The sequence below is a fragment of the Cyanistes caeruleus genome, chromosome 5, assembly GCF_971803275.1.
Source record: "Cyanistes caeruleus chromosome 5, bCyaCae1.hap1.1, whole genome shotgun sequence".
Taxonomy (NCBI): domain Eukaryota; kingdom Metazoa; phylum Chordata; class Aves; order Passeriformes; family Paridae; genus Cyanistes; species Cyanistes caeruleus.
The window spans coordinates 80,269,181-80,283,957 of NC_141705.1; the positions used below are offsets into that span (position 1 = coordinate 80,269,181).

At 46.7% G+C, this 14,777-nt stretch overlaps 1 protein-coding gene across 7 annotated transcripts in view; it reads left to right on the forward strand.

Moving 5' to 3' along the window:
* The window catches only part of LOC111929000 (N-heparan sulfate sulfotransferase 4), a 99,414-nt gene extending 87,399 nt beyond the window's left edge, over positions 1-12,015 (forward strand). For 4 of the 7 annotated variants that reach the window (XM_086888081.1, XM_086888083.1, XM_086888080.1 and 1 more), the window contains 9 exons: positions 558-740; positions 1,641-1,737; positions 1,837-1,960; positions 2,838-3,012; positions 3,993-4,163; positions 5,490-5,599; positions 8,440-8,542; positions 8,797-9,299; positions 11,519-12,015. In XM_086888081.1, the coding sequence (XP_086744207.1) occupies positions 558-740; positions 1,641-1,737; positions 1,837-1,960; positions 2,838-3,012; positions 3,993-4,163; positions 5,490-5,599; positions 8,440-8,542; positions 8,797-8,916 (1,083 nt within the window). In that variant the 3' untranslated portion in view covers positions 8,917-9,299; positions 11,519-12,015. Of the gene's footprint in view, positions 1-557; positions 741-1,640; positions 1,738-1,836; positions 1,961-2,837; positions 3,013-3,992; positions 4,164-5,489; positions 5,600-6,872; positions 6,989-8,439; positions 8,543-8,796; positions 9,300-11,518 lie in introns of those variants that run through there. The other 3 variants (XM_086888085.1, XM_086888086.1, XM_086888084.1) reach the window with 2 other exon arrangements.
* Positions 12,016-14,777: the final 2,762 nt, after the last annotated feature.

A 14,777-nucleotide genomic window follows, 5' to 3' on the forward strand; every position in this document is an offset into this window, starting at 1 on the left:
ACCTCTCTGCAAAGCAAACCATTAACTTGGGAATCAGGTGTCCTCAATTTTGATAGCTAATTTCTTCAGAATGAGGTGCTTCAGTCCCCCAAACCTGCCTGCAGCTGTAATCAGGTTTCACTGTCAGTCCATCCTGTCTCAGGCCAATGCGCTAAAACATCCAAGTGACAACATTCGGTTTGGTGCCATCTTCATAAAAGTAAATAATGACAACCTACAGGCAAACCAGCCACAAAACTCAGTTTAATCACCTCTTGGAAAGAAAATGCTGGGAAATACATTTGTCACGTTATTTCTATAAACTCTCTTTATCCTTCTGAAATAAATCATGAGATCTACAAGGTAGTGGCCACGTGAAGGCTGATAAAAAGAAAGAAGTTATATCAGCTTTAAGGAGAAAAAAAAAGACAGAGATACTTAGCTGAGATACCATAATTCACAAAGCCTGGGAGTGTTTTTGTGTCAGAATTTATTCCCCTCCTTACAGCCATGCTATTCTAGGCAGCATATTGGATTTCTTGGTGTGCCCTGCCTGAAAGTCTCCTCTTGTCCCCCAGATCAGCATTTTCATGACCCACCTGTCCAACTATGGGAACGACCGCCTGGGCCTGTACACCTTTGCCAACCTTGCTAGCTTTGTCAAGAGCTCCACAAACCTCAAGCTGCAGACGCTGCCCCCCGTGCAGCTGGCTCAGAAGTACTTTGAGCTCTTCCCCGAGCAGACAGACCCTCTCTGGCAGGTAAAGTCACCTCCTCTTCCTCCTCCAGCTGCAATCCACAAAGAAGCTTCTTCTAAAAAGCCTTGTTTTAAGGATGGGAATGTGATCCCAGAGCTGCAGTTTAATGGTTGCACGCACCTGCCTCTTCTCTGAACCGGAACACCGTGAGCCACCTTGTGCCTTTGGCCAGGCAGGCATAAATCCAGGGTGGCACCAAGGAAACCTGCGCAGTTATTTAGGGCTTTCACTGGCAAAAAGGTGCAGAAAATTTCCCCTATTCTTTTTTTGGCCCAGCTACAAAGGAAGTCTAAATCTATAATATTTCCACTGGGCCGCAGCAATTCCCATCAGTTAATGATTTTCTCCGTCATACTTTGTTAATTTGATTCCCCAGCAAAGCGTATGCTCTGCTACCAGCCAACACTATGCAAAGGCAGCATCTGTATGATAACTGCTTTGAAGAGGCAGCCAGCCCCAACCTCTTCTGCAGGGCCTTTTGTTCCCAGGTTTTTATTTTGCATTCATAGGTAGTAGAAAGATAAGGAGATGAATAATATCCCACATCCCTATTTTGTCCTTCCCTTTTGCATTCTCACGTAAATTAAAATTGGCACTAAGCCCCATGCATCCAAAACCATTCTGACAGCTCAGAAAGTAATGCCTCGAAGCTATTCAGAGGTTTCCATTTTAACCTCAAATGGAAACGTGATTAAATCAATGTTTCAATCTTTTTCCTCCCCCTTCTTCTTTTTTTCTGCTAATGACTGAACCTAGTTCTCAGTCATTCCAAACCGTTGTACACGCTCACAGAGGGATTTTGCTGTTCAGTGTAGGGCTCTGGCATTAGTGCATAACACTGAGACCCTGCAAAGATTCTGGATCCCCCCAGTGCCATGTCCACAGCTGCCTTTTCTCCTTCAGAACCCGTGCGATGATAAACGACACAGGGATATTTGGTCCAGAGACAAAACTTGCGACCACTTACCCAAATTCCTGGTGATAGGACCCCAGAAAACAGGTAAGAAGCAAAAGGAGAGCTTTTAAAAAGTTGCTACAAAGTCAAAGGAGCTTGTTTTATTTTAATATTTCCTAATGGCATCTCTTTTCATTGGCATAGGAACAACAGCCCTTTATTTATTCCTTCTGATGCATCCTTCCATTATCAGCAATCTCCCCAGTCCAAAAACTTTTGAGGAAGTTCAATTCTTTAATGGCAACAACTACCACAAGGGAATTGACTGGTAAGAAGAATGAGAAAAACGAGGTGCTCATCCTCAGTACATGGAAAACCACAGTGGAACAATTCCAGGAGCGGGTGTGACATCGGTTTAATTACTGGATGAATTTGTTATGCTTGGAATTATCAGATAGAAAGAGAATCTAATTGGTAATGATGGGACATTTAATCAAGGCCCTAATTTTGTTTAGCTATTACAGTAAGACTTTTCTGAGTTTTCACACAAGTGAATGCAAGAGGCAGCTCTGTCATGACTTCTGTCTCCATGCTGAATAACATCTCTGTCTTTACATGGCTGTAGCTGCACTGACTTACACTCTGTTCCTTCCAAAGTGGCTTTTCATGAAGTAAGGTTCCATTTATCTCTTCACGAGAATCCATCCAATCAATTTTTAAATGGAAGAGACCATCCAAAGGCAAAATTCAAATCTTGCATTCCGAGAGCGTCCAAAAGCAAAGATATGTCAGTTCCAAAATGAAGTACTTCAACAATGTTAAAATTAAACAGTTTGACATTTAAATGTTGACATTAAATGTTGACATTTTGAAGCTTTTCCCATTTTTTTTTCTGCAGCTAAAACTGAACTCACTCCAAACTGGTGAAAGATATCCCTTTGACTCTGAAGTTATTAGCAAAAATCCCATCCATCACAGGAAAAACCTAATTACCAGACTTCATGAGGGCTTTAGCTATTACCAGCGCCACCTAAGAGCCAAGATGCATTCCCATTATCCCCATCTGGGCTGAGCTGACAAATTCAATTTTGCTTCTTGAGAATTACGTCTAAAAATTCACCTTCTCGCCCCCCACGAAACGGGAAGCACGGGGCCACGACCCTTTTGTGCTACTGCTAATTCTAACAAGTCTCTTCCCCTCCCAGGTACATGGATTTCTTCCCCACTCCTTCCAACGTCACCACCGACCTCCTCTTTGAGAAAAGTGCCAACTATTTCCATTCTGAGGAAGCTCCCAAGAGAGCTGCTTCCCTCATCCCCAAGGCCAAGATCATCACCATCCTCATCGACCCGTCCGACCGCGCCTATTCCTGGTACCAGGTAGGGGATTCTTTGCCCCAGGGAATGCACGGTGGAGCCAGTGTGTCCTTGAGCGAGGAGCAGGAGTTGTTGGCACAGCACTGGCACCGTGTGGAAGCGGGAGGATGCTGGATGCCAGCTTCTGCACTTGGCACCTGTGACACCGGTGTCAGAAATGATGAAATTTCCCAGCACAGAGATGCCACCAGCTGGAAACAAACAGTTTAATCTCAATTACAGCTGACAGGGCAGAGAGGGAGAGCAGGGAGATACACAGGGAAAAGGAGCAGGGGCCCAGCCAGGGAATCAGAGCTCTTGCTGCTGAGGATCTGGCCCCTCCACATCCCTTCCCCCAGCATCAGCTCAGCAAGGCACAAATGGACCCAGTGTCTCCTGAAGTTTCCAAGGAGCTAAAAAGAGCTGTGTCTGGAGACAGTGGCTTTGTTTATTTTTTCTCCTTGGAAACAAAAGCCAGCCTGTTGTTTTCCCCAGGAAACTCCAGGATGCTCTCCCTTGTTTTTTACCGAGCCCACGCCCTTCCATAACAAAATCTGCACCATTTAAAGATTCTGTTTTTAGCGAAATGTATAGGCACACTCGTGAAATATGGTGTAGGCATGCACATAAAGAAAACACTAAATGCAGTGTTAAAATAGACTCAGATTAATAATGCTGGAATAAGCAGGAAACACATCATTTCTGATACTGCCAGGAGGTTCTCCAAGGGATAAAGCACGGCCAGGGGCCCGTGTACTATCTCATTGGCACCTTTACAGCTGCCAAGGCAAAGTAGCACAAGAGTGACTCCTCACTCCCCAGGGGAGCCTTGAGGGAGTGCTGTCCCCACCTTGCTTCCTTGGCCCCCATCCCTCTCCTGCCCGGCAGAGCTGGCGCTGAGCGGGAGCCGCGGGCTGCCAGCACAGCCCTCCTGGCAGCTCCTGCAGGATTCCGGGCTCCATCCCCAGCATCCCGGTGAAAGGTGTTTCGATATCTCCCACCAGCACCAGCGCTCCCACGAGGACCCCGCTGCCCTGAAATTCAACTTTTACCAAGTGATCACCTGCAGCCCCTGGGCAGCGCCGGAGATCCGGGCGCTGCAGAAGCGCTGCCTGACGCCCGGCTGGTACGCGCTGCACATCCAGAGGTGGCTCTCGCACTTCCCTGCCTCCCAGGTAAGGGCCAGGCTCGGCTCCCTGAGACTTGGCAAGCCCCAGAGGAGTCCCCGAGGCTCCTGCTGCACCAGAAAGCTGCAGCTGCAGCATGAGATGTTGTGGGAAGGTCTGGCAAATTCGCTTAGAAAATGCCAGGGTTTTTTCTAAAAAGGGATTCCGTCCTGCTTCCCACTCAGTCCCTGTCATAGAAAGCTTCACATTTATTGGGTCCTGCTATGGAATTGGCCCTTCTCGGGCTGGAGCATAGATTCCTCCTTTTGCTCCCTCTTCCTTCAGCTATTCTATCAAATTGTCTTTTATAACCTTTGCCATGACAAATTCACCTAAAGGCATAGATCTAAAGAATATCTCCATCACTGAAGTCATAATAAGAAAATAACCTAAAGCAAACATTTCAGTACTACAAAGTACATGCATGGGCACTCTTTATCCAAGGACATGGCCACATGTCAGCAGACAAAGCTGTGAAAGGCTGTTTCACGAGGAGCAAATGAACAAGGATCCCCAGAGACTGCTCTGGGTGAGGCAGAATTTTGCTGAAAGGAGCTGAGTGTCGCCTGCTTTGTCAGGGACCTGGGGGGAAAACCCACAACAAAAAGAACTAGATGCTCTGCCTTCTTGCAATCCTCACTTTTCCTTTTATACAGTCTCAGCTGTACTACAGAGAGGAGAAGCAGGTCAATCCCATTTCCAGGAGAAGGGAGAAAATCTCAGATAGTCATTTACTTCTTTCTTTCATCTCTGGCCTTTGTACCCTTTCATAAATGGGGAGGGAGTCCTGCCTGGAGCTGCTGAACTGGTAGCAAGGGCAGTATTGCTCTGGGAGCAAACAGGCCTTGCTTGTCTCCTCCTCACCCACCTCACCCCAGTTTATTCCTCCAGAGGAGATGGGGATGTCCTGGCAAACTCTGAGCATGCAAAGGGTGATGAGCATCCCATGCCCTGTTCTACCTCTGCCCTCACCTGGAGCTGCTGCCTTCTCTCCTCAAGATTGCCCAGACACCTTATAAAACTCAACAATACTTGACATCCTTTGCTTATCTCTTCTTGTCAGAATTCTCTGAGACTCAGGTTTGGCTTGGGAGGTTTAACCCCTGCATTAGAACAAGGTGCACACACAGAGTTGCCAGGTGCCCACCTATGCAAATACAACTCTATAAAGCAAAAAGTAAACCTAAAAAAAGGAGTTCATCCATATGAATGTTTTTAACCACTGCACAAAGTCAGGTGCTAATTTAAACCCAGGCTGTCACAGAAGTGAAATAATGCCATTATTTTGTTTACCTTAGTCCTGTTTCCAAATAAGTGCCATATTTACCCCTGCAGTTGCTCATTATTGATGGACAGCAGCTGAGAAGCGACCCTGCTACGGTGATGGATGAAGTGCAGAAGTTTCTGGGAGTCTCTCCTCATTACAATTACTCTGAAGCCCTAACGTGAGTGTATTCCTTTTTTTACCTGCCCTGTGTGATCCCAGGGTACATCCCCCTCTCACCAGGATGATTATTAATTACAAGCAGACAATGTATCAGGACAAGGATAACTTTGAAAAGCTTGGAGTTCCCCTTCCGTCAGTCTCCAGGAGCTGAAGCCTGGAGTGTCAGGTGTGGAAAGTTTGGCTTAAGTGTCTTTATCATCCCTGTAGGAGCCTGATGGCAGAGGTTGGGTTAGAACCACTCATTCCACAATCCCATTTTCCTGCCTGGATTTCCATGTAGGGCTGACACCTGACACTCCTGCAGAGATTGGGCTGAATTCCCCTCTCCCTTCTTAGTCCAGCAGAAAACTGTAAGGAGCTTTTGCCCTGAGCCTCTGTGTGAGGAGCATCATCTCCTTACAGCCCAAGCCCTGGGATATCTGGGAAGCCTGGCACTGCAGCGGAGGCTTATCCAAGTCCCTGTGCAAGCAGAGAGCACGAGCCAGCACATGGAGTGGGAAGCAGAAAAGCCTCTGCTTCACCTTCCCTGCAGGCTGGTCCCGAGGGAAACACAGCCATGGACTTTGTGGCTGCCCCACACTGCTCCTCTCTGTTCACAATTACCATTTAACGGTTCCTCTCCTGGCAGGGTTCAGCTTATTGATATCACAGGTTCAAAGCAAGACATCAGTGCTTAAGAAAGCTGCTCTGCCAAAACCTTTTTCTAGAGGAAGAATTTTGGATTTCAGAACGCAATCTTTTAAGTCGCTGGTTTCCAAAGCGGATGGAGGGGAGGAGGAGTCTGATCACAGAGCTGAGCTATTGATGTTTGAACAACTCACAACTGCACATCTGCAGTGCCTTCTGCTGGGTTCTTAAAATCCACACCCACAGACATATATCTTCCTTTCTGGAATGAAATTAAAGTCAGTGGAGTCGCACAGCAGGAAGAAATTTGGCCTCTCGTACTGGTTTGGACAGGAAAAATGGATTGTAAACAGATCCATAAAATGATGCACTCCTTGTTTAGAGGCATCAAGAATGCAAATGTGCTGTGGAAGCACGCAGTTCTGCACAGATTTGGGATGGAAGGGCAAAATGCAGTAAAGTATGTAGCTGCTTTCTGGTGGGGCTTGTCAAAGGGGAAAAGATTGCCTAGGATTGTTCCTGGTCATTACTGCCTGACAACTGCACACCACACATTTTTAAAGGTGTCAGGAAGCAGCCTGAAGAGCCAGTCCTGTGAACAGCACTGAGCTGCAAGTCCATCACCCTGACTAATTATGTGAAAGTCTTGCAGGAGAGTAAAATGAAGCCAGGCAGAGGGCAGGCACTACCCAGAGCCATGGGAGGGGAGCAGAGGGGCCACAGAGGCAGGGCTCGGGGAAAAACACAAGGTAAGCAGAATGTGCTTAGGAAAATGTTCTCCCTTGGAGGGCTGCTACATTCTGTCAGAGAATGAGAGAAAGATCCTCATGGTGGCATTGCTTGGCTCTGCCCTCGCAGGCATTCCCTGCCTCTGGCAGCAGGTACTGCCTTCCCAAAACCCTGCCTCTCCCCCAGGCTTCCTCTGCAGGGAAGGGAAGAGAACCAGGCCTCCGAAGATTTCTGCTGACAGCTCTAAAATGCTCCCCTGTAGCTTTAGCCTTAGGGCTATCAATATTTTTATATAAATACTTCCACTCTGCCCAATTATGTTTTACAGAAGCCCTGAGAGTTCTGTGATTCCTGAACGCAGAGGGTTGAAATCAGCCCCAACTGTCTCACCCTCTTTTCCTCTTCCCAAATGTGCACATCCTTTTCATAATATTCAAAAAAGCTCCTTCTGAGGCAGGAATATTGTTTGGGGCACAGTTTTGCAGTTTCCCTCTTACCCAGCACACAATATTTTGCTGCTCCTCTTGGGAAATTAATGCAAGGCAGCTAAAGCACTTCACCATGCGAGGAGCAGATGGGGAAGGCCAAAGCAGAAACGAATCCATCATCAATATACCCATTTAATCAATGATTTATTTGTTTTTAATTGGTACAGCTACAGAGACAATTTAGGAAACAAAGGTCAGGCCTGCATTAATAAGCTGGGCAAGAAAAAGCCCGTGAAGAAGGTTCACCCTTCTCCTGAAATCCGCTCGCTTCTGCACAGCAGCGAACCGCAGGCGCGTCCGTGTCGTACGGACGGAGCAGGGGCAGAAAGGTGCTGTGTAACTAATTAACTCCATGTCCTGGCCAATTACCCTTCATCCTTCTCAAACATCTGCTGAGTAGCAGGAATGTAGCAGCCTTTGGATGTTTTATGCCTGCTGCAAGTCCCACAGCAATAAATTCCAAACTTAGCGCCACGTGCTGTTCGTTCCTCAGCGAGTGCGTGTTTGCGAGCCTTAATCTAAACCTCTTCTATCTCTGCATTTCAGACATCACAATCAAATTGCATGTCTCAGATAAGGCTGCTGAGACACTGTTGACGCTACAATGCTGTCTTAGGAACGAAAATGGTATTTAGATGCAGCGATAAGGGAGCAGCCAACTTTTCAGGCGGGTTAAATCATCAGCACCCAACCAGAGCTTCCCTAGGACACCTGCAGATCAGCCCATGTGCTGCACAAGCAGAACAAAAACTACCCAGTGCAGCTAGAGCACAAAGATTCCCTGCCTTTAGGCACTTCCAAGGCAGATCTGTGGGAAAAAAATGAATCCCTAGAGTTTCCACGGGAGAGGGAAGCTGTTTCCCACTCTGTGCTCACAATTCCAGTCATCTAGAGAGAGGTGTGTGCAGCAGTAACTGTGGGCTAACACTGATGTCTCAGTAGCCAGGAGATGTTTCTGCAGCCAGGGCTGTTTAAAAGATATGATCCTCTACAGGTTTGACCCTCAGAAAGGTTTCTGGTGCCAGTTATTGGAAGGAGGGAAAACAAAGTGCCTGGGGAAAAGCAAAGGTCGGAAATACCCACCAATGGACCAAGAGGTAAGGGCTTCTTGAAATTTATGGGAGCAGTTTTAATATTGACCCCAAAGAAACACACCGGTTTTCTTCCTCTTTTTTTTTTCCACTTTTTTTTTTTTTTTTTAATTTGTCGTATTTTCACTGGATTGATGTTTTTTAAAAACCAGAAACTCGAGCTTTGAAAGAGAGAGCCCCGAGTGCCCCCCGTGAGAGGGGGAGCAGAGCACCTGTGGTTTCCTTTAACCTGACCTTGCTTTGCTTTTCCCCCCTGCCAGTCCCGAGCGTTTCTGTCCAGTTACTACCGCGAGCACAACGTGGAGCTGTCCAAGCTGCTGCACAGGCTGGGGCAGCCGCTGCCCTCCTGGCTGCGGCAGGAGCTGCAGAAGGTCAGGTAGCACCGGCGGGGACCCGGCCAGGCCCATTCCTGCCCCCTCCGGCTCACTCGGCATCGTCAGGACAGGACCTCACGGACACCGCTCTTCCCAGCAAAAATAAAAACAAACAAACCCAAGAAACCATAAGAGAATGAATAAAAAAGCCCCAAACCCGAACCCGACAACTGTTCCTATGCACCTGCTGCCAGCGGAGTAGCGTCGACCCCTTTTGTCAGCTCCCAGGAAAGCCCAGGGCGCTACGCGGGATCCGGAGCGGGATCCGCGCGTGGCCGCGTTCCTCCCTTCACAGAAACCGCGTGTAGGACGGATGGAGCTCGGATTGACAAGTTGCAGTCTGTCAGGACACGGGCAAAGGATGGGAACGTCTCTCGCCGGACTGGGAGGTTGGTCATCCGCTGGGCTCTTGCCACATTTGTTTTCAGATTTTCCCGTTAAATTCCAAGCGGGCCACGTGAGCAGCGTGCTCGCCTGATATTGACGGCTTTGCTTCTGTCTGCAGAGCTCTGAAGCCTTCAGACACTGGGTGAGTCATTTAGGGTCTGAGCCTGCCAAGCTGTTGCAGAAAAATCACTTTTTTGGGCCTTTTTTTTAATGTTTTGGACACAAACTGCAGCCTGCTGAAGCACAAACTCCTTCTGTAGACTTCCATGGAGTTGAAAGGACAAACACAGCCACTGCATGTCACATATACGTGTGTGACGTGTATTTATATCTACATATCTGAATATCTACCCAGTACAGATCAGCCACACACGTAAACATCTGCTTTCTGTGCCCACAGGGAAATGAAAGGGAGGTTTACCACACACATGGCAGGAACTGTGTTTGGTTCTCAGAGCTGTAGGGGCAAGGTCAGCAAGGCTGAGCAGAAACTCCTTACTTGTCCTGTCTGGAGGTCATTCCCCAAACCTGGAAGTGGTAAACACACCTATTTTTATGCAACCAACAAACTCACACTCCCTTATCTTAGAGCACTGATAACATCACAGATGACTGGAGTGATGAGATCTTTGGATAAGTGAAGCTTGGGCAGAAAAGAGTGTCCAAGTGGACCGTTTGATAGAATTATAGCTGTTAAAATGCATTAAAGTTGGCTCAGCTTTAATTTGAAGAGGACTGACTAACTCGTGATTAAAAGCTAAATAAACATGAAGTTGGTTTCAGGAGCTTTTCAAGGAAATGAGGCAAACACTAGAGAATCCAGAAATTTTTTTTCTTGTTCTTAGCTTTTTATTTAGAAAGAAGTCTGTCTCTCCAACTCTCAGCTCAGTAATGGCACCATGTCCTGAAAATACACGGGATATTTTTATAGCTCGCTGTTATTTTTTTAAGTTTGAATGGGCCTCGCATTTCAGCGAGATCTCGTGTTCTGTTGCAAACTGACATTTGAATTGACTTCTTTATGTGTCACAAGGATGAAATAACAGTATTCCCAAGTTTCATTCCCTCCATTTGTAATGGGACCCATCAGCAGAGAATTTCTCTGGACCACCGTGTGACAGAGGAGCCTTTGTGAACTGTCTGGAAACCATCTCCTTGGCTTTTATGCCTTTTTATGTCCCTGGCCACATAATTGTTGGGATTCTTACAGGCCAGCAAAACAAAGGCAGCAAAAATGAAACAATTATTCGTGGCAGGAGGGCTGTGGCTGGGAAAGATCCTGCTGCTCCTTCCTTCCTGTTTGTGAGCCACAGGATTCCCGTCCTTCACGTGCCGCAGGCTGTAATTCAGGGGGAGTTCTACCGCTGCAGGGGGGCTGCAGCTGCAGTTTGCTCCCATTCCCCTGGAAATGAGGATTCCAGGAGCCTGGGCACACCGAGGATGCCACCCTGCAGGCCAGACCCAGGAGTCAGGGTCCGTGGCAGCAGATCTGACAATTAAAGCGAGGCTTTGGCCCTCGCAAAGCTGAGCTCACATAATTGAGGTTGGCTTCCAGCGAGAAGCAATCAGAACGGAATCCAAACCCCTCTAAATTATGCATTGACCTCTCAAGGTCTAAAATAAAGTTGTGGGATTAACTGCTCCGAGATGTTGTCTAATAAACCAAATTTCCTCTCTGATAGGGGAGCAGGCTGCCGAGTGTCCCCCAAACAAATTAAAATGGCGGAATTGGAAATTCTTGGGGGAGGAAATGGTTGCGTAATGAAAGCGCTGATGGGTCCAGGCTCTCTGATGTGATAATAAGGCAGTGGGGATGTGTCCTGAATACAAAAGCAGGAGCTGAGCGTTTTCTCCTCTTCCTTCCCCCCTCCCCATCTCCTTTCCCTCCCCGCTTTGAGCAAAGGGATCAAATGGGGTGTGGGGAGCTCATTTTCCCTCTGCTGGGCCACCCCAGGGAGCGGGGAGATATCAACCACGCACTCAGTTCCCATCAGAAACTAATTATGTTTATAATGGGCTTAAAATGGATGTTTCTAACAGGACTATGAGTGCCAGACATCTGAGTTACATAGATCAGCAGCAGCCACATGGCTGATTTTATTGTGCTTAAATAAGGCTAAGTTTGGGATTTCTTTTAAATAACTCTGTGTTCATGGGACAGGAATTTCTCTTTCAGACAACATTTCTTACACTGTCTTTATTTCTCTTTTTGTGCTTCCAGTTCATCCTTTTAGTGTGACTGCAAAGGTGTGGACCCGCCCACGGACTCGATTTCTCCATCACTCTCCTAACTAGAAAAGCTGCCAAAAAGAAGTAAGGATTTGCAAGAAACAGATTCTGAAGTGTTCAGTGCTCCAGTGACTGGATAACTTTTATAAGACTTACTGTGATTCCTGTAGTATTTCAGAACAAAAGGACATCCTGTTGATAGAGCTGAGGAAAAAAACTTCACCGTCTTACCCAAGCTCTTTTGTTTTTTAATTTTTCTTTCCCCTCCTACGTGACGACAGCAAATCCAGTTGAACAAATACTTGGTGTTGAAGCAGAAGGAATCAAAATAAATTTTGATCACACAAAGTATTTTTGTTGGGGGGGTGGGGGGTGAGGGGGGGTCAAGGGCTGTATTTGCTGGAATTGTTTTAAATAATTGATGTGCACACACCTGATTATCGGTTCTTCTCACTGCCGCAGAATAAACACTTCTGATGGTGTATTACAGAGAGAGCTTGGCTTCTTTCCTTAAACCCTCTTTCCCATCTCCTGAGCCAAAATCTGCTCTTCATCAGCCTCTGCCATCTATTTCAAATCGTGCACCTTCCCAGCTCCTCCTGCCTCAGCCTCTCCCCGAGGCTTCCATCCGCCCTCAGCCAGCAGCCCCAAAAATGTGGGAATTCCTGGCAGTGCCACTGACCTCCTCCTCCTCCTCTTCGTCCTCCTCTTCCTCCCAGGCAGGGCACATGGACCCAGGCAAGTCTGACCCTTCAGTATTTGTTACACACATTTCTGGGCCTGCACCCCACGGGAGATGCTGCAGCCCCAAGCAAACTCTTGCCCCAATTAAAAATTATTTCCTTTTGCTCGGTTTGAGGAATCCTAAAAGGCCCTGATTCCAGCTGTTGCAAGTTCCTCAAACTGTGCACTCAAAAGTACAAGACAGATCTTTTTTCCCCTCCCTACAATCTCATAATGCTTCTATTTTTTTATTATAAAATATTCATTTGTTTTACCGATCCATGTCAGAGTGAGGTTAAATCACACCAGAGCCAAGGATCCTTTCTACGAACCTTCCAGAAGAGCAAATTCCACCTCCTGAGAGCTTCTATCATTGAGCAAAGCAGAAATGACATTACAGATATCTCACCACAAGTTTTGGCTTTTTCTTCCAGGTCTGCCTGGTGCTTAGAAAAAAATTTGAAAGGTAGGTAAAATCTTCAAAGCATTTTAGGAGTCTTAGTCTGTTTTGTAGGCCCTAAAAATCAACTGGCTTTCCATCAGGCTTTCCACACCCAGGCAAGTTTCCTGCCCCAGCCTTATTTAATAAAGCAATAGCAGAATTCTTCCAAAAATTTACTATTTCCACAAAATTCATCAATCAGACTATTCCCACCCCCTGGAACCTGGAAACCTGAAAGCACCAATCAAACTTGTGAGGTGATGAGTTTGTGGAAGGAGTTTTTTCTGTGTGGGCTCTGGGAGAGAGGCTCAGCTCTTTGTCAGGCCTGTAAATATCCAAACCCCAGTCAGAAACTGATTTATAGAAAGGCAGAAATTAATTCTGTATATAATTTATACTCCTATTTCCGCTCATGAGGAATTAAAGTCTTCCCAGGAAACCAGATTGATATTTGCATTTCACTCAGCTGCAGCTGCTGGGTGGGGAGGAAAACATTTAAAACATCTCAATAAACCCGTATCCGTCACTTCGGGTTTGCCAAGCCGTTTGTCCTGCTGCAGCTCCCTCTGAGCACACCCAGGCCAGATTCCTTTGGGAATTTCTTTGGGAATGTGACACATTAACACCCAAATCTGTGCCTGTTGCAGAGGGTCAGCTGGCTTTATGGGCTGGTGGGTACAGAGTCATCCCAGGCGCTTCTCAGAGTTCTCTTGGCCAGGGGAAGGTCAGGCAGGGTGGGGTGGGATTTCTCAATCCAAGCTGCAATTCCATAAAATGCTGTGGGGCTTGAAGAGTGAGGTTTATAATTTGGGAGATAATTGCAAGCCGTTCAATTGACTTTGTGCTTGCTGCCTCTCTGAGTCTGGTGGATGTTCTGCTGTCTGGCAGAACTTATCTGCAACACACATCCCCTGTCTGGTAATTCTGCTTCCCTTCAGAGGAGGAGCTGAGCTGCAAGGAAGAGCTGGATGCTCTGTTTTTACAGAACTTGCTCTGAGGCAGATATTTATTTACAGTTTGTCTTTAATTCTCTGTGTGTGTCTTTCACCCTGTTTGCCTTGGCTGGGGAATGATCTCCATATTAAATCTGCACGCCCTCCAAAGGCACGCAATTCCCATCAGCATCGGTGACAATTAAATATTCTGCTGAAGGAGAGAATAAAAACAGAAAAACGTTATTTAATGACATTGTAGCTGCAGCACATCTTCCTGCAGAGCTCTGTGTAATCACACCGAGCAAGCAAAGAGAAATTGTTCTGCAACGTGAAGCGTTTAAAATTTCATAAGCAATCTGACCTAAAAATAAAATATAAAAACAGAACAGAATCGCCTTTTGGGTAACTTTTTATTTTAGCAGAAAGTTTTCTGTCTTAGATTTTGGGTTCTCTCTCTTCTCTCATCTCAAGGAAGTGCCGCAGCCTGCTTCCCCTTTGTGCTTTGCCTACTCACCCACACTCCTTGGGGCTACTTCTCATCATCAACATCTATTCATCCACCTGCAAATTTCAATCCCAGCTGAATTCTTTCCCTGGCTAACTTCTGCTCCCTGCTTCCAGAGAGGAAAACTGCAGATCTCCCAAGAAAACCACACCTTGCATTTCCTGGACCATACACGCTTCAATCACTTTTAAGTTATCCCAGTTAACAAAGACAATGTGCTGAGGATCTCCTGGATGTGCTTTCCCTGCTTTATTCCCACACTTTCCCCACTGTTCCAATGCCCAGAAGCCACGCAGGGAAGTTCCTTGGCCATAAAGCACGGCAGAGCTGGAGGGCGCTGCGTGTAAATCTGCCATCATTAGGCTGGGGAGCTGCAGTTAAATTATAAATTGTCATCCTAAGTAGGAAGAACATTTTTATGGATCCTGGCTCACCCTCCGCAGACTTCAGCTATTTCCAGTAACTGCCACACAGAACACACTCAAATTTGTCAGCTGCTTGGAAAAGGAGAGTTGAGCCTGGAGACTTAATTCCCTTCAATCTTCTTAAAAGATATGATCCGATACCTGGGCCTGAAAGCTCAGGAAGGGACAGGGAGGCAATCCAAAGCAGCCAGGACGATCAGAACGGACACAGACCTCAGCAC